General features: G+C 46.9%; 1 protein-coding gene across 1 annotated transcript in view; it reads left to right on the top strand.

Annotated features, from left to right (window-relative positions):
* The window catches only part of FAT3 (FAT atypical cadherin 3), a 656,439-nt gene extending 641,004 nt beyond the window's left edge, over positions 1-15,435 (top strand). The window contains exons 23-25 of the mRNA XM_018043498.1: positions 116-768; positions 5,801-5,914; positions 10,233-15,435. Coding sequence (XP_017898987.1) covers positions 116-768; positions 5,801-5,914; positions 10,233-10,855 — 1,390 coding nt within the window. The 3' untranslated portion in view covers positions 10,856-15,435. The remainder of the gene's footprint in view (positions 1-115; positions 769-5,800; positions 5,915-10,232) is intronic.

The raw sequence follows: 19,899 nt of genomic DNA, 5'->3' as shown, positions 1-19,899 counted from the left end.
TGTTGCTTCAGGGGCCCCGACAGGGGCTTTTTACCTTTCTGAAAGATGTCCGTGTAAGAGCGGATGCCCGCCGGCCCTGCTGTTTAAGAGGGGGCTTTTGTGTTCTGTCGCAAAGGTGTGAGGAGGACGTCAACGAGTGCGAGCGGGAGGAGTGTGAGAACGGCGGCGCCTGCGTCAACGTGTTCGGCTCCTTCGTGTGCAACTGCACGCCGGGCTACGTGGGCCAGTACTGCGGGCTGCGGCCGGTGGTGGTGCCCAACATCCAGGCCGGGCACGCCTACGTGGGCAGGGAGGAGCTGATCGGCATCGCCGCGGTGCTTCTGGTCATCGTTGCCCTCATCGTCCTCTTCGTCGTCTTCCGCAAGAAGGTCTTCCGCAAGAGCTACTCCCGCAACAACATCACGCTGGTGCAGGACCCCGCCACGGCCGCCTTGCTCCGCAAGAGCAACGGCGTGCCCTTCCGGAGCCTGCGCGCCGGGGACGGCCGCCACGCGTACCAGGAGGCCGGGCCCCCGCAGGTGCCCGTGCGCCCCATGGCCTACACCCCGTGCTTCCAGGGCGACTCCAGGAGCAACCTGGACAAGATTGGCGATGGGCTGGGCGGCGAGCCCCAGGAGATGACTACCTTCCATCCCGAGTCCCCGCGCATCCTGACGGCCCGGCGGGGCGTGGTGGTGTGCAGCGTGGCCCCCAACCTGCCCGCCGTGTCCCCCTGCCGCTCCGACTGCGACTCCATCCGCAAGAACGGCTGGGGCGCAGGCACTGAGGGTGAGTCCGCAGGAGGAGTTGGGCAGTACTGCTTCTGCTAGTGTTCAGTGGGCTTCGGGAAGGGAGAGCGGCCCCGGGGGCACAGAGCTCTCCTTGGGACAGGCCCTGACGCCGAAGGGTCACACCAGCTCTGAACCCTGCTGTGGTTCCTCTCCCCATGTGCAGATGGCGAGAGTGAGGCTGAGGGAAGGTCCATAAGGTGCCCACAGTCTCGGAGCTCGTTAGAGGCTGTTGGTATTCCAGCCGGGGGCTGCCAGCCTCTAAAACCCATGCTCTTCCCATAACAACATACTCTTGTCAGTAAACCAAGCAGGGTAGCCATATATGCAATATACAGGAAGTGTGCTCTGGAAGGTCAGAGGGGAGTATTTCCAGTCTTAGGGAGAAGACTTGAGAGGAGCAGAGGGACACTGGAGCTGGACCATGGTGGATTAAAAGTCCAGTAAAAGAAGAGTGTTCCACATAGAAGCACCCACAAATTCACAAGGAGAGCAGGTCCTTCTGTTTGGCTGGAACGCAGGGTCCAGGAGACACGCAGGAAACGTGGTCCAGGCCAGATGCTGGTGTTTCCCTCTCCTCTTGGCCTCCTGGAGCAGAATTGTAGGCAAAAGGAAGACCCACAAGTTCAAAGGCCCTGGGGTGGGAAAGATTTTAGTATATTGAAGAACATAGACAATGTCAATGTAGTTGGAGCTTGGTGAGCAACACTAATGCAGAATTTTAAGCAGGAAAGTAACACAATATAATTTCCATTTTTATTTTTTTAAATTTTTTATTTTTTTTAAATTTTAAAATCTTTAATTCTTACATGCGTTCCCAAACATGAACCCCCCTCCCACCTCCCTCCCCACAACATCTCTCTGGGTCATCCCCATGCACCAGCCCCAAGCAAGCTGCACCCTACATCAGACATGGACTGGCGATTCAATTCTTACATGACAGTATACATGTTAGAATTCCCATTCTCCCAAATCATCCCACCCTCTCCCTCTCCCTCTGAGTCCAAAAGTCCGGTATACACATCTGTGTCTTTTTTCCTGTCTTGCATACAGGGTCGTCATTGCCATCTTCCTAAATTCCATATATATGTGTTAGTATACTGTATTGGTGTTTTTCTTTCTGGCTTACTTCACTCTGTATAATTGGCTCCAGTTTCATCCATCTCATCAGAACTGATTCAAATGAATTCTTTTTAACGGCTGAGTAATACTCCATTGTGTATATGTACCACAGCTTTCTTATCCATTCATCTGCTGGTGGACATCTAGGTTGTTTCCATGTCCTGGCTATTATAAACAGTGCTGCGATGAACATTGGGGTACATGTGTCTCTTTCAATTCTGGTTTCCTCGGTGTGTATGCCCAGCAGTGGGATTGCTGGGTCATAAGGTAGTTCTATTTGCAATTTTTTAAGGAATCTCCACACTGTTCTCCATAGTGGCTGTACTAGTTTGCATTCCCACCAACAGTGTAGGAGGGTTCCCTTTTCTCCACACCCTCTCCAGCATTTATTGCTTGCAGATTTTTGGATCGCAGCCATTCTGACTGGTGTGAAGTGGTACCTCATTGTGGTTTTGATTTGCATTTCTCTAATAATGAGTGATGTTGAGCATCTTTTCATGTGTTTGTTAGCCATCCGAAGATGGTTCAGACCAATCTGTGGAAAAGAGACTAAGCAGAAAGTAAGTGAGAAGGAAGCAGTTAGTTGGCCTCTATGAACATCTAGGCGAGAGGTAGTGATTGTTTTCCCTGCTCTAGTATCAGTCAGGCAAGCTCTGTTGTATCCTATGACTTTTCATCAGGCCTAGTGGCTTTATATTCAAGCAGCAATAACACCCTGGGTGGCTAGAGTTTCCAAAGGCTGGGGATACCGTACTCTGATACATGTTGGAGCAGAAACAGGGGGAGACTGGTTTTAAATGAAGCTAGAAAGCACCTGTAGTCAAGGAGATAAAGTGTTCCTCCATGGAGGAAGGGAGCATGCCTCCTGGTGTCTTTAAGCTTTGGCCACCTCATGAGAAGAGTTGACTCATCGGAAAAGACCCTGATGCTGGGAGGGATTGGGGGCAGGAGGAGAAGGGGATGACTGAGGATGAGATGGCTGGATGGCATCACCGACTCGATGGACGTGAGTTTGAGTGAACTCCGGGAGTTGGTGATGGACAGGGAGACCTGGCGTGCTGCAATTCATGGGGTCGCAAAGAGTTGGACACGACTGAGCGAATGAACTGAACTGAAGATTTGAGGGGAAATTGTCTGAGAGTGCCTTCTAGAAACAGGAAGCAGCTCAGTTACTATAGGAGACACAGAAGGGGTCTCCTGAGGGGTGTCTGGCTCTGTTGTTTAGGAGGAAGGCAAGGCTAGAAGTAAGAGTTTGGATGCCAGATACACTCAAGATGATTGGATCTCTGAGAATGTGAGTTCACCAGGGGAGCAGGAGCAAAGAATATGCTCAATTTGGGCCACTTGCAAATGCCTGCGTGTGCGAGGTAGGCAGGGGCTAGGGCCAGGAAGGGAAACACCCACCGGCCACAAAGAGACAGCCGGAAAAACAGAAAGGGCGGCGAGCAGAAGTTAAGGGTATCAATAAGGTCAGCAGGGTTCAGTCTCATAAAACCATCCAGGAGGATACAGTCTTACACAGAAAAAAATAGATATACTATGCTTACCACCGGGATGTTTCTTAGTGATCTCAAGAATGTTTCAGTGAGTTTCAAGACAGAGTCCAGTGTGCAAGGGTTAAGGATGAAGAGATTTGGTGAGAAAACAGAGACAGCAAAGCCACCACTGCTGTGTACTGAATCGTTTCCTTCAGTCCCACGCTGACCCACATGGGCACCAGTTGGAGGAAGGATGAGTGAAATAACTTGCCCACATTTGATTCCTGGGTTGGGAAGATCCTCAAGAGAAGGGATAGGTACCCACTCCAGTATTCTTGGGCTTCCCTGGTGGCTCAGCTGGTAAAGAATCCACCTGCAATGCGGGAGACCTAGGTTCGATTCCTGGGTCAGGAAGATCTCCTGGAGAAGGGAAAGGCTACCCACTGCAGTATTCTGGCCTGGAGAATTCCATGGACTGTATAGTCCATGGGGTTGCAAAGAGTCAGACGCAACTGAGCGACTTTCACTTCACTTCATGAGCAGTAACTAGGAAAGGGAGGGATAGGATTCGAACCTGGTGCATCAGGTTCTTTTACCAAGACTACTCCTAGAACTTTTACAGGGAGGAGGAAGAGGCACAGGAGAGGGAGGGTTTGCTGATGATGGCAGAGAGCCTCTACACATGCCATTCTAGTGCGCCCCCACTGCTGAGTCCACCGTTAAGGAGACACACTTATACTTCAAGTAGCCACCCCTGGGAGAAGGCAGTGGCACTCCAGTACTCTTGCCTGGAGAATCCCATGGACAGAGGAGTCTGGTGGGCTGCAGTCCATGGGGTCACTAAGAGTTGGACACGACTGAGCAACTTCACTTTGAATGGCAACCCACTCCAGTGTTCTTGACTGGAGAATCCCAGGGACGGGGGAGCCTGGTGGGCTGCCATCTACGGGGTCGCACAGAGTCAGACACGACTGACGTGACTTAGCAGCAGCAGCAGTCACCCTTGGATTTTACCCATAAATATATTCTCTCTCAAATTATCTGTAGAGTTAGACTTCACTGCGTCCTTGCTAAATCCTCTGGTTAATTGAAAGCCTCTCTTTTACTTAGCAGTGAAAAATGGGGGGCTTAAATAAATGGAGGAGTACAGAGAGGAGTTTCTGCCCAGCACTGTGCTCACCAGGGTGGGTCACGTGGCATCTCCTCCCTCCCATCAGCTGTGTTCATGGCTGAGCCTGGGCCCACTTTGTGCTTTTCCAAGGCACATCTTATTTTCTGTGGTGTGGCTGCTGACAGGTGAGTTTCTCCCTGGCATCTTTCTCCACTTAGATCAGCTGTTTATCAACTGATTGTTTTGCTGTGGCTCCAGCGTCTGGTGGCAGAGGGCATGCCACAGTGCCCGTTCCCACCACCACCCCGTGTGGAAGAAACGATGATCCCTCTAGTCACAGAGAAAAACACCCGTTCCTGAAGCACGAGGCCCCTCTCTTGGTGCCGTCACACTCTGTAATGATTGGAAGTTTTCCTGCTGATCAGTTCCCTCCCCCTACTTCAGAATGTGACAGCTTTATTTCCAGACTCCACCTCAGGCCAAAACTCACGCAGCCCCCTAAAGTATTGTTGAGTTTTTATGGAATACATTTCCTCCTTTGTTAAGCAAGGCAGCGCTAGCTGGTGAGACAGTCGCTGGGCGACTAATTCATTTTTCACTTGACAACTTGGAGATAACGGGTTGTTTTCCATTGCTTCCTTAGTTCATCAAATAAGACAGTAGCCCTGTAGTGTGTGTGGCTGTGTGGGTGTCTGTTGGTATGTATGTGTGCAGGCTGTCTTTGTGCGGCAAAGAAAGGGGAAGTGTGTGGCTAACAGCACATCCACACCACCGACTACCCTCCTGCCAGAGTGCCACGTGCTGTCATTCCCAAAAAGTGGTGTGACGCTGCCCTCTAGAAGGCAATGCGGAAAACTTCACTCACTCCCCAGAGATTAAGTTTGGAGACCTGTAATGATATTCTTGCCTATAAAATATTTATACCCCTATTTTAAAAATAATCTCACTTAACCTGGTGTTGACACCACGTCGATCCATGCAAATGATTTAAATGAACTCTGAATGGCAAAACCCAGCCCATTCCATCCTCCCTTCACTCCTCACTCAGCCGCTCCCCTTTGAAGACAGAACAGTGACTTTCGGCTGTCAGCTATTTGGAAGCTCATTTGCCACGGGTTAAGGGTTTCAAATCCATAATGTAAATCTCTTGATTGACAGACCTTTGCCCCCGATGGCACAATCAATTTTCTACTGTGTAGCTAAATTCTTTTCTCTAAGCAGATGAAAGCACCCCAAGAAGTGAACTCTGGCGGGGGACGGGGCTGGAAATATGCACAAGGTAACCAGTGTCATTTCTGCTTTCTCTCTGGCTGTCTGCGAAGACAAAGGGGTTGATGACCCGGGAGAAGTGACCTGCTTTGCAGGCAGTAATAAAGGCAGCAACTCTGAAGTTCAGTCCCTGAGTTCCTTCCAGTCGGATTCGGGCGACGACAATGGTAAGAAGTCCTGGGATTTGTTTCCCCTGGAGGACCATGTTTCCTGTGCTGGCAGCCACTGGTTGAGGGGAGGGTAATGGGACCTGTTTCGTTTCCTGACCTGATCTTGGACTTCTGCCCATGCTCACAGCTTTTTGGTGAACTCCACTGTTGGGTGTTTTCACAGAAAAAGCAAAGCTCTCATTGAGCTTCCCCAGCTGTGAGCAGGCACAGAAGGAGACGAGGTTCCCCCAGACCTCCAGTAATGCGTCCTCTTTGATTTGGGTCATGATGGAACTACCTTATGCCAAAGAATGCTCTCTAGCAAACTGTGATTTATTTCCTGTTTTAACTCGTGATGATGTCTTCACTGTTCACTCTACATCCAACCTCCACATCATTAGAAATTCGTTCAGAGGCAAGACCTCCTTCCAGTAGAACCTACTTCCCAGAGAGGCGGTGCCTTCATTCAGTTGAGAAGCCTTGTGATCATGTGGGATCATGAGCTTTTGGAGACTCTAGTAGACATGATACATCTGCTCCTCTGAAACTTGCAGATGGACCCAAAATGGTACACCCAGTCCAATGTGGCCCACGAGCCCCACTGACTCCATAGCCGCCGCCTCCACCACTTACGAGCCCCTGCTTACGGAGAGGGCGTTAATTCTGGACTTGGTCTTCTGACCTGAGGAACCAGGCTTGGAGACTGGGTTGATACCCCCAGGAAGGGGAGGGGAGTAAAAATGGTCATGAAACAGTGAGAATTTACCACATGGTGGTGAACCAAGAATAATTTCCAGTAGTCATCAACAGACAGCCAACCTTATCTTAGTCGATACCTTATGCCATTTTCCCATTTGTCAACAACTGGTAAAAATGGAATATGTATTAATGTATGTCATCATTCAACCCTAAACCCTTGCAGAGTCTCTCTTGAGCACTGACTCCAACACTGGGCGTTCTGTACCATAAAGTACAAAATGAAAACAACTCAGTCTTTGCTGTCCCCCACTCCCACCCCACAGGTAAAGATAGAAACAGGGGAGCCCCAAGACCATAACATCAATCACGGAAGTAAAACAGTCTGCGTTCCCCATCAACTACCCCCAGTCCGTCCCACTTCCTTCCCAAATCCCTGGCCCTCCTGAGAGGTGCAGAAACCGTTGGGCAACAAGCCACGCTGACAACAGACTTCTTCCAGGCTATCTCAGAAGGTCAGAGGCAGGTCTCCAGATCTGTTTGCCTTGGTGTTTACCCCCTTCTTCAGCCCTACCAGAAGAAGAGCTGTCTCTGGTTTGTGTTTCATCTAGAGGCACCCAAGAACATAGTGTTTCCATCTCCGGACAGAAACTCCAGGGACGATCTCTGGTTGACTACTTTCACAGTCTCTGCTTCATGACACACTTGAGTTTTCATGCTTAGCGCTCTAGGCTGGTCCATTCTAGCAGGCTTCCTAAAGTGTTAGGAATTTTCTTCCAATTAATATTGTTTTTTCCTCATTCTTGTTCTTTAAATTATGAAAGTATGATAACACATTTATAGGAGACTTGGAAAAGACAGAACAAAATTACAGATAATTTCACTATATATTACAATTTTTTTAAGTAAATTAAGATTTTTAGTTGGCGTTTCAATATCAAACTCTCAAAAGTTAATAGAATGAATATACTGAAAAGTAGAAGGACCTGAGGGCTTCCTTGGTAGCTTGGATGGTAAAGAATCTGCCTGCAGTGAAGGAGACCTGGGTTGGATCCCTGGGTTGGGAAGAATCCCTGGAGTAGGTGACGGCAACCCAGTCCAGTATTCTTGCCTGGAGCATTCCATGAACAGAGGAGCCTGGCGGGCCGCAGTCCACAGGGTCTCAAAGAGTCAGACACCACTGAGCGACTAACACATACATACAAAGTAGGCCTGAAAAGCACAAGGAACCAGTTCAACATAATTAAGATTTATACAGTTTTCACACAATATCAGGGTACAAATTCTATCCAAGTTCCCATGGGCTATAAACTAGGAGACACTGGAATATATCCAGGGACATAAAACAAGGTGCAAAAATTTGATGGTCTAAAGGTATTGAAATCATACAGAATCTGTTCTCTTAATCACTGTGGAATTATGTTAGAAATCAGTATCAAAAGATATTTGAAGATAACCCATATGTTTTTAAGAGTAATATGACATTTACAAAAAGAGATCTTTGACTTAGCCTTCCACCGATTGGTTTAAGCCTGATCACCTCTCGAAAAGCTTCTGGTATCAGATGCTAAGGCGACCCAGGTGGGCACAGAAATCTCCCCATTTTCTGACTATTTCAGAGGCCAAGCTCCCATCTACACTTCGCGGGTGGGAGCCGGGCCTCGGGTCGTCCCAGGCTGCCGGTGGCGCCACCTGAGGGTGAAAGCATCAGTCCTGCAAAGGTCATCGTCCATCACTGGCATTTGGCTCGGAGTAGCACAGCTGTCCAGCAAGTAATTATCCCTGGGAATAGTGCGATCTTCCTTGGAGCCTTTGGGAGTTACTAATGAGATATTAGCATGAGCTTATGAGTCTCTGCCTTCCTAGATTGATTTCCCTGGGCCACGAGGTGTGAGTTTATGGCATGGCAATTCCTGCCAACCATGCCTTTCAGGAGGACTGGCCCTGGATTTGCTGCTGTTTCCCTTCCTCCGAGAATCCCAGGGGATAAGAGTGTCCACTGTGGCCCGGTAGATGGACTGTGGGAAACTCTGGGTATTTGCGTGCTGTACCTTCGTTGCTGCTGTTGAGAGTGCATGTTCAGAAGACATGACTAACCTGAGACTGTCCTTCTCCTCCCTCCTGTCGTCTCTCCTGGCCACAAGCATCCATAGTGACTGTCATTCAGCTTGTCAACAATGTGGTTGACACTATAGAGAATGAAGGTATTTACTGTTTTTTTCCATAGCATTTCTTTGGGCATCTACCTTTTTAGGAAATACTGCTTCCTTGTTACTTTGAAAAAGGATGATTTTTTTTTTCAAGTATAGTTGTATAGGATTATGTATGTTTCAGATGTACAACATAGTGATTAATACTTTTTGAAAGTTATACTCCATTTATAGTTATTATAAAATATTGGCTATATTCCCTGGGCTGTATAATACATCCTTGTAGCTTCTTTATTTTATGAACCAAGGGTGATTTTAATCAGCTGGCAACAGTAAAAAGGTGGTTTCAAATGAGACACTGAATGTCTCTCTCTAAATTAGAGTGAATTTTACAGTTTTGAAAAAAAAATCCAGTTCATAATTTTTTCAATATGTGAGATACTCTTTTTACAAAACCCCTTCCCAGAGCAGAAGAGCCACTTAGTTGAAGTCCAGATTAATAATAAGTTCATTCTTACATTCAACATGATTGAGCACCTACCATGAGCTAGGGATATTTAAGAAATCATTCAAAGCTACAATATTATGGGGGTTGATTTCAATCAAGTAACTTTCATTAGGGACTTAAAACTATCAGGGCCTGCTATAGATGGGTTTTTTTGTTTGTTTTGTGAATAACAACAGGGAGAAATAGGAGCATTGTTAAGAGTCATCTAAAATGTCCTGTTGTACCCTCTTCACATGCCTTGGACTGTCAGTTTCACTTCTCCCTTTGTGTTTAAACAGTGTCTGTCATGGATCAAGGACAGAACTTCAACCGAGGTGACACTGCCGCGCCCCCAGCACCAGATGTTCTTATGCGTTAGAAGTTTCTGAGTTTGCGCTTACGCTGTCCGTCTCCCTCCATCGTGTCTGAGTGTCTTTGACCTGACTTTTGCATGTTCCAGGAGTCTTGTGTGCCTTGACTTTTGCACGTTCCAGGTGTCTTGTGTGCTCGGCACTAGGGGTGAAAGCCCCGCCCACGTCTCCCTCCCCAAGCCTCTCCCTTGCCCCAGTCATTCATTCATTTGCATGGGTATCTCCCGCCCTCCTGCGGTCCACAGGAAGGCTGGTGCATCTTGCCTCTTAGAGCATGTTGCCAGCCTGGCTCTGCACTTAGCCTGCAGCTAGAAAGGGGGAGTGGAGGGGAGAGCCTTCTAGAACTGTGTTTCCACAGCGTGCCCTTGCTCACCAGGGCTTATGCCATAGCTGAGTGGGAGACGCGGCAGCAATCAGGCGTCCTCCTCAGTGCTGCCGCTGCTTGTGCCCCCCGGGCAAGAGCGCGGCTGGGCCTGAGAAGGGCCCTGCAAAAAGCATGGGGCTACGCCTGGCTTCTTAGCTGTCTCCTGGGCATTGAGAGTTGCATGCCAGGTCCCCTGCCCGCGGCTTTCTGCGCCCTGTGCCCAGCGCCGCCCTGGAGGAAACTAACTGCCCTGGCTTCCCTCTCACAGCCTACCACTGGGACACGTCCGACTGGATGCCCGGGGCCCGCCTGTCTGACATAGAAGAGGTGCCCACCTACGAGAACCAGGAGGGCGCGGCGCCGCCGGGCAGCGCGCGGGGGCTGGAGAGCGACTACTACCTGGGGGGGTACGACGTGGACAGCGAGTACCCGCCGCCGCACGACGACGACTTCCTGGGGCAGGACCCGCTGCCGCCGCCGCTGCCCGAGGACTTCGCGGACCAGTACGACAGCCTGCCGCCCGCGCGGCCCGGCTCGCTGGCCGGCACGCTGAGCCCGGGCTGCCGGAGGCGGCCGCAGTTCCACCCCAGCCAGTACCTCCCTCCCCACGCCTTCCCCCACGAGACGGAAGTGGGGGCCCCGCCCGCCGCCGGCGAGTTCAGTACTTTCGCCGGGAGCGTGAACCCGGGCGCGGAGGCCGCGGCGGGCCCCGCAGATGGCGTGGCCCTCTCCTTGCACAACTCCCGGGGCCCCTCGTCCTCCGACGTGTCGGCCAGCTGCGGCTTTGACGACTCCGAAGCGGCCGTGAGTGACTATGAGAGCGTCGGGGAGCTCAGCCTCGCCAGCCTCCACATTCCCTTTCTGGAGACCCAGCAGCAGACCCAGGTGTAGAGGCGGTGCGGGGCCCGCGGGCTGGCACAGTGCGCAGAGACCGGCGCGGCTCGCCGCTCCATGCAGCAGGCAGCGTGGTATTTTCAGCGGGAAACTCCTTCCCAGTACTGTCACGAGCAAGCTCGACTCCGCTTGGCTGAAAAGGAAAGGCTCACAAATTGTTTCTGAGAGGTGACCCATCGCCCGGGCAGCGCGTGCCTGCCTACATGACCCAGCAGGTGCACCGAGTTTTTCAAGGGGGAATCAAGCTCCGCTGTGACGTTAGACGGCCCATCTGCCTGCTTTGTGCAGTCTTGTGCCCTGGGAAGTGTTACAGCGTCGGTCCAGTCCTTGCAGTATTAATAACTGGCAGCAAGCCAAGAGGCTTATGTTGCATATAATTTTGAGCCAATGGGGGGAAGTGAAAATAGTAGTTATGACTGTTGGGAAAGTTAGTCTCTTAGGCAAAAGCAAAGAGGAACGACCATTATTAAATAAGAAAACGGGCTGAAGCCTTTCAAATCAATTTTTTATTTTTTTTAAATAAGCTACCCAATTTTCAGCTATAAAGTTAGGTTTGGGTAACATGTTTAGTATGCTTAGTTAATTTTGTTTGTTTGTTTGTGTTAAGCATCGAAATAATATAGTTATATTTTATGATCATTGAGAAGGATATCAATGAAGAGGAATACTTGAGATATCTGGGTCCCATTTTGTAGGTTGAGGGGAAAGTTAACATTGTGGAAACATTGAAAAGAATGTGATTATCTGTCTTTGTGTTTTCCAGTAAATATTCTTGACTGTAACTACAGTTTTAACATTGAGGCAGAAATTGGCATTTGTTCTGAGAATCAGGAAATAAAGAGACAAAAAAGAGGAATATTTTAGTACATTGTTCCCTAGAATGAGAGATATTGAGAGGTTTAAGCAGAATTCACAAATTCAAGGAAAAAAAGAAAATTTAATACTTCCAAAGTTTTCAGCTAGATAATCACAGTTCTTGACAATGCAGATAAAAGGTGTGTGTTTTAAATTGGTGGCATCATCACTATAGATGCAATTTTGTGTTTTTAAAAAAGGAGAAGAAAGATTAGTTATTGTGTATAAATTATAATAGTGTGTGTGTCTGGGCCTATGTACAGATATGTGCTTGCACTCAGTAAGGCTGCTCTTGAGGAAAAGTGACAGGAAGGTTTTAGGATACAACCTGTGTTAAAAATCCTGCCAGCAAGGCCAACCTTCCAATTTCTCTGATCTTGATGATATTAGAGAAACACCAAATGCCATATTTTTTTCCGATTCAGTTAACTTTATTTTGGTATTGCCGTTTATATTAACTTGAAGCAAAACTGAGCTTTTTTAAGGAAGAAGACAAAACAGTATTTTGTTATAATTTTTCAGAACTAAACTCTTATTTGAAAAAAGTATGAAGTTTCATTACACCCTGCCTTTTGGTTCTCCTCTCCTCCGACATGCGGGCTTTGACCTTGAGTTTCCAAAATTGCCAGGAGAATCATCTGACAGGAAATACAGTAACTCGAAGCTTAAAGGTGATGAGCTGAGTAACTTTACTCTTTTGCTTCAGTCAGCTCATGGGCACGTGCACAGAGGCCATGGTTAAATGAATGCGTATTTGCACTCTCTGCATATGAGCGAGTCTGTGTCCAGTTTCTGGTGACGTATGGCGTTGCTGTGTCCACTATACTGTCCTGAGTCTGTGTATCACCCATTCAGACGTATTTTTCAGTTGTTTCGGTCATGTTCAATCCACTTCTTTATAGGAGTCAGTGTTTCCAAAAGTTTGTGGTTAAAACAAACAAAAATTCCTTTTCATTCTCAAGCTTCTTGAGTAAGCTGTACACTCATACACTTCACAGATTTTTCAGCTTTTCTCCTCTTCTTATCTCTTAGTCAGACCTACTCATGGAAACGCTATCTGCACCGTGGTCTTGAAATAAATGAATTTCACTAAGGCTGCTTAGGAGAATGAAATCTTTGGTATTTTTCTTATGTAAGAAACCCATTTGCAAGAATCACAGAGAAAATGACAAACTAATGGTCTAGAATAGAATCGCTGCTACACTTTCTATAATGCAGTGGCGTAAAAAACAATCAAAGTAAAACCAACAATTCATTTCTTGCCCCAGGAAATATTAGAAAGAGATTAATGCCGAGGAGCCACTCCAGCTTGCACAGCATACCCTCCAGGCAGAGTGCCTGTGGAGCCCAGTAATGAAGTAATACATAGATCCCAGTGCTGCTGTGAAGTCACCCAAGAAAATTGTGCCCACTCTTGGCTCTGACCTGGATAAAATACCTCTTTCTTCAGGATATCTTCCCCTGGTTTTCTGCAGAGTAGCTCTGCAGCTAAATGTATCCCAGACAAGTGTGTGTTATGTTTTGATCAATTACTTTTAAACACATGTTATCTTTTCCCTTTCTGGATAATTAGCTTTTGCTGTAGATTCTGAAATGGTTTGCAGCCAGGCCAAGATGGAACTAGGTGGGGTGACCAATGATTCAAGAGCTGGAAGGGTCCTTAAGATCTGCTTATCCAACGCCCTTATTTTATCAAGAGAAAACATACCCAGAGAGGGGAAGGGACTCACCCAAGCTCACACAGGAAGTTGAATAGCTGAACAAGAACTAGAACTCATCCGTTTGACCAGTATTCTTTCTATTACTATTATTCACCACTAACCTGCATGGGGCATGGTATCTGCCTGCTTCTGCTGGAGCTTTTGATTTCACCCCATTCCTGCTGCGGAATATACTACAAGAGAGAGCTCATGGAGAGTATTTCTCTGGAAGCCTCATGATCTTAGATTTTTTTTTGCAGCCCCCATAGGAAAGGTGCAGTGACAGAATTCATACATTTCTTTGGACATCTATCAAAACTGCTTTCACCAAACGAATGTTTTCTAAAATGAGGATGGAATGATAGCTATAAAATGGAACTCAAACTGATCAGTAAGTACAGAAAAGCTCTGATTATATTACCTACCGGGTCCATTTGTTTTTCTTTTTTCTTTCCTCCCAGCCCTACCCCATTCACCCTGATGAACCACATGGGAAAGATTTAAGCCAGTAAGTGTCTTTCCCATACATGTTTTCCTAACCTGTATGTGCTACCTCTGGAAGCCGTTTTCCATAGCCCATTGTAGGCACTTTACTTGTATCGCACACATTCTGATTAGGTTGAGAGTAGCTGAACTAGCGACGTTTGTCATTCAGTCAGCAGAAGCTCTGGGGCTGTAAAAGATAAAGAAGGTAGGTGTTTAATTTATTTGCTTGCTTCTGTGAGGATTTTGTTACTGAGTTTCATTCCTTGCCAACTTGCCATGTACTCCTATCCTGCCAGTTCATGAAATGCCATTGTAGAAGACTTAGTGATATGAACAAGTCAAGTCCACGCATTTAAGATTTATCCTATCAGACAATGGGGGTGAAAACCTAGAGAGGGGATTGATGCATTCCCGGAACTTACCTGGAACCACTCTTGGGAATCGTAGCAGATTCTGGGGAAAGAAAGCAAGGAAAACACTGTCGGCCAATTCCTGTTTACTACGCACCCCCACCCACCTGCTGCCCCGCCGATGCCTGAGTCTACATGATCAGCATCAGGGAGACAAGAGGTAAGCAAACCAGATCATTTAGGACCCAGGGACACCTCCATGGGAGAATTCTGGGGGCTCTGGTGCTCCTTTGGCATGGGTTATCCAGAGAATCGTCTGGTCTCTCCTCTCTGCTGCCCTCCCAATGCATGGATATTGCTAAAGTGGCTAGGTTTTATGTTTTTTGTTTCTAGCTTCCAATCATGAGAAATGGAGATGTGAAGAGGCATTTCTTTAGCGTCATCATTTTGTGTGGTCTGTGAGAAGGCGGGTTCTGTGTTTTTGCTGGGGTTTGTCCTGCAGCGTTCAACTGCACATTATTCTGGTGGAAATCCACAATGTCTTTAAGCTTCTGGTTGTATAATTCTAGGGTTTAAAGTTGCCATATGTGGATTTGGCATCAGTTAATATTTAGCCAGCTGGCTAAGAGATAGGAAAAGAATAAGATTTTCTTTCCTTATGTAATAATGAAAAGCAATAATTACAAGTATGTAATATTACACAAAGGCCATAATTAGTCTCTTCCAGTGTTTAGAATGCACTCGAGAATCGTAGAGTCATTTGGAGTGTGTTTGGACCCATCAGTATGTACTGTAGTACCCTTCTGGCAAACAAATACCTGAATTGCTACTATTGAACAATTTTATGAGCCCATACTACTGCATTTGGGGAAATGACAAATGTGTTCAGATGTGTTCAGAAATGGAAGCAGTTCTTTTTAAGCACTGTATCAGAGAGATTGTCATGTAAATTTACCTGTTACAAACAGGCTGGTTTGTAAAAGATGTATGTTTCGGTGTTAAAATGTTTATAAAATTGTATATAATGGTTTCAATTTTCCAGGCTTTTGTAGATATACTGTATTTGATGCCTATCAGGATACTTTAATTTGGGGGGTTGAATATAATTCTAAGTCACCCATGCTGTTGGTCTGCAAACTATTGAGGTAACTACACACACACACATAAGGCATTTTAGATTTGAAAATGGCATTTTTGAGTCATTTCCAAATGTTCTGTAGCCTTTCTTGGGTTCTACTGTTTTCATTTAACTTTCTCTGTTTCCAAGGAAATGTTTTTATTGACATTTTAAAAATCGAGTGTGTTTTGCCCAGTTACTAAGTACCTGATTTGTATGCCATTTCAGATTCAGAATGAAGCACATCATTTATTCACACCCACATACACTCACCTCAACTTGCACACACATCACACACCAAACCTTATGCAAAGGGAAAGCTAACACTTAAAGTGGGCCCTGGCCCTTGTGGGAATGAATTGTTTCTGCACATAATGCTGTTGGCAGTGTTCAGTCTTGTGTTCTTTTTCTAAAAAAATTAAAGAAAAAAAAGATGACCAAAAAAACCCACCACAAAAACGAACAGTGTACAGGTTTGTAACTGCCAAAATTTGATGGTTAAACAAATTTTCAAGTAAAAAGAAAAAAATGAAACTGTCAATCGTGTTGACTTTTTTTAAGTGTTGCCTTTCATTTGTCTTCAGTTAATTGCTCACATGGCAATTATATTTGTAGGGATAGTAGTTTTCTCAGAAACTTCTTTCTGCCATAATGACCTCCATGGGCTCTGGTGCATGCCTACATTGAAATTTGATGTAGCTTCTTACTGGATGCCATTGCCTGTAGGCTTTTTTTTCCTGATGGGGATGAACGTAGTGCTGGATCATTGAGCCTCATCACTGCAGAAATATTTTGTAAATGCATCCCCATGCATTCTAGGCAGCTTTACCAGCAAGCCTCTTCCTAAATAAATAAATCCAAAAACTGGGGGCACAATGAACACCTGAATTTTCCTCCAAAAAGCAGAGCTCTAGACAATTTTGTATACAGACTAAAAGTCAGAATATATACAAGAGAAGTTGAGGAGTGCCAAATTGATCTTCTGAAGAAGTGGCATTACAGGAAGTTAACTTGAGACCAGAAAAGAGGCAGCACAGTCCCCACCCCGCCTGGGCACGGGAGGGCCGGGCCTGCTGTGAGAGCGTCCCTGTGTGAGCAGCAGCGGCACAAAGGCGCCTCCTCGGGCACTGAGCACCCCGGGGCTGGCCCTGCCCGCACGGCAGCCCACCTCCGCAGGCCCCTTCCTGCCCGGGATGCTGGAGCGCCAGCGCCGCGCTCCCCTAGCTGGGCTTTCAGTCCCCTGACCAAGTGGGCTACGTTCCTCCGGTTGCCTGTCCATCTGTTGCAGGAAGGGGGACCCCTTCCAGGGTCCGAAAGTGGGTCTTGTCTAACACTCGGAAACAAATTGTCTGAGGAGACACACGTGCTGACGAAGCAAAAGCTTTTACTGGGAAAGGGCACCCGGGCGAGAGGAGGAGGGTTGAGGGAACCCGGGAGGACGGCTCTGCCCAGTGGCTTGCAATCTAGGGTATTGTTGTCAGTTTCTGGGTTCTATTTAAACAATCGTTCGGACTCAGAATCCTTTCTGGTGGCGCAGGCATCACTCAGCCAAGGTGGATGCCAGCGAGGATTTGGGGAGGTGGTTGGACACATGGTCCTTCTGACCTTTCCTGAACTCTTCTGTTTGGTGGTGACTTACTAGTTCCCTGTTCCTTACCAGAACCTCCTGTCGTAAAACGACTCCTACAAATAGTTACTATGGGCAGGCGGTTTCAGTCAGTGCGCTTCCCCTGACGCATCCATGCATTGGTAGGCAGATAAAGAATCAGATGAAAGAGGGGGCGCACCAGTTTGCTAGCTTTGCCCACTTCCATGGTATTGATGCCAAAAACTTAGCCTCTGGGCACTGGTGGTGAATCAGAGACACAGTTTTGGGTGAAGTAGAAAACAATAGCTTTATTGCTTTGCCAGGCAAAGGAGGTCGCATGGGCTTATGCCTTCCAAACTGTATGTCTTGGATTTGGTGAGGAGTTTTACAGCAATGGTTCAAGGATAGGGTTGCTGATAAGGATCAGAGTGTGTTCGGGGCCTGCCGTCCTTTAATCTGGTCTCAAGTGGTCTGTTGATGAGCTTCTGTGATTCCCAAGTTATCCATCTGTGACCTTCTCTCTGGAATGAAGAATGCTTCATCAAGTAGTTAGCATCTTCCATTCCTTGGGGGTTTTAGTTCTACAGAAGAGCTCAGAGACAGTGCATTCTTCCCTTCAGGTGGAACCAGGATCCTGCCCCAAGGCTACACTATTATTTCTTGATCGCTACTCCTCTGTCTCTGCATCCCTTCCCTTGCCAGATTAATAACTGAACCTGCCCTTTGGAACTCAGGGAAGGCCATGGGGCTAAAATCTATTCCCTACAAACTAGGAACAGGGGACACAGAGAGGCTTGCATGCCCAGGAGCCCCGCAGGGTCCTGCTCGGTTTCAGGATGAACACTTGTGTCACGGCTGGCTTCAGACCACCAGGATGATGTGAACCAGCTCGCAAACTGCTGGGCTCTGGAAACCCAGTCTGAGCCAATGTCAGAGCCCTGGCTGCCCCACTGGATCAGAAGCTACCTGAGGGCAGGCTTGAGTCTTCACTGTCTTTATTTCCTGGGTTCCCAGGACAATACCGGGCTTCCCAGATGGGGCCAGTGGTAAAGCAGCTGGGGGCCAATGCAGAAGACGCAATAGATGAGGGTTCGATCCCTGGAGGAGGAAGTGGGGATGCACTGCAGTATTCTTGCCTGGAGAATCTCATGGACAGAGGAGCCATGGGGTTGCGAAGAGTCAGACACGACTGAAGCAACTTAGCACGCACGCACAGTACTGACCCTTACTAGACATTCCTGATTGAAAAATTAATCAATGACATCTCCAACTCAATTCCCTTGATCTTATAAATCCTTCCTCATTTTGGTGAATCTAGTAACTGCAATAAGAAAGATGTCAAGAGAGGGAAGCCCTGAGAATGCTCGAGGTCTCCTGCCTTTCAATCCAACAGCCCAGGGATGTGCTCATGAATTGAGCACCAAGAAAATATTCGTGTTCATGACTCTCCTATGGCCACCCTTAGCAGAAAGAGAATGTGTTTAAATCTCCATCCTGACCTCCAAAATGGTAGGTAAGGATGGTAAGGTAATTGACATCACCTCCAGAGATGTCAATTAAGAAATAACATTGGTCTGGCTGGGGAAAGAGGAAAAGAAAGAATTTTTTTTTTCATGTCAATCTCCATTCTCTGCTGTTCCTTTGAAATAACGGACTGGTTCTTAGCTTGGAAACAGATCTCTGTAGAAAGGCCACTTTATTTGTTTGGGTCAGGGGTCCCCAAGGCACACCTGAGTTCAGTGATTCCCTAAGATAGCTGGAGACTCAGCACAGAGTTCTACTTATGGCTATAAAATAGTCAACCAGAGGGGAGCTCAACAGACACTCAGCATCCAGGGTTTCACTGAAGGCTGGTCTTGTCAGCACCTCTGCCTGGGATGTACCAAAATTCCAGACTCCCAGAAGAAATGTAAGAGTTCAGCATAAATGATGCGAAAATGGTGGGAACTCCCCCCTTAAATTCACTTTTCCACACACACGTCAAACGCTGACATGAGCAGGGCTTTCAGAGGACAGTGTCAGGCCTGCGAGTCTCTGCACAGAGCCTCTGAAGTTTCTGTCAGACTGATGCTCTCCTGTTTGTCAAAGCTCCTCCCAGTTAGCAGCTTCGAGTTTCCACGGGCCCCTCCATGTGGCCTGCAGCTCTTCGCACCTTGCCCTGCCCTTCCCTGTGTGAACAGAAGATCCAAACAAACCACTTCTGCCAAACATCTGGGTGAAATCAAGCTGGTCAACAGACGATACTATTCAGTTGTGATTTCCGTAAAAATTCTCATCTGTGGCCACTAGCTCTCTTTTGTGCACAGAAGGGCAGTTTCTCAGCCTAGATATTCATCTTGAAGCACTTTGGCTCGTTTCTCAAAATTCTTCCATTTTTCTCTCCTTTCTTTTACTTTCCAATTACTTTTCAGCCACTTATGCTTGTTCTGTACTGTTCTTAATAAAGATTTGGAACGACGTAAATAATTAACAATAATGATAATTTGGAACTAATTGGCCTCAAAATTAAAGCAGGCTAACAGATCAAGCAAGAATAGGGGGATTAAAAGTAGAAAAGTCTATCTAAAACATTTTTTCATGTCCCTTTAATTTTTGTACTGCCTTTTCTTCCTCCTTTCTTGCTTCCTTTATTCTTCTCTTCATCTTTTCCTTTTTCTTACTTCCAAACCAGTGCAGGTTCATCACAAAAATGAGAAAAAGGAAGCCAGGCAAAAGAAGGGCCTATAGAACGCTTGCATATGTCTCTGAAACTGGTCATTTGTTTTTCAGAGTATATGATTTTAGGACATTGTCTACATAGATTAATATTTTTAAAGGAGAATCTTTATGAATATACTTTTTGGAATTTTAAGGACTATTGCCCCAAGTAGTAGATAAGTGCTTTCCACAAAAAGACAGACATAACATAAAGACATCCAAAACAAAGCATGAATGGTCCCCTGAAC

Source organism: Capra hircus, chromosome 29 (assembly GCF_001704415.2).
Source record: "Capra hircus breed San Clemente chromosome 29, ASM170441v1, whole genome shotgun sequence".
In the NCBI taxonomy this organism is placed as follows: Eukaryota; Metazoa; Chordata; class Mammalia; order Artiodactyla; family Bovidae; genus Capra; species Capra hircus.
This window is presented reverse-complemented; position numbering and strand designations above follow the sequence as displayed.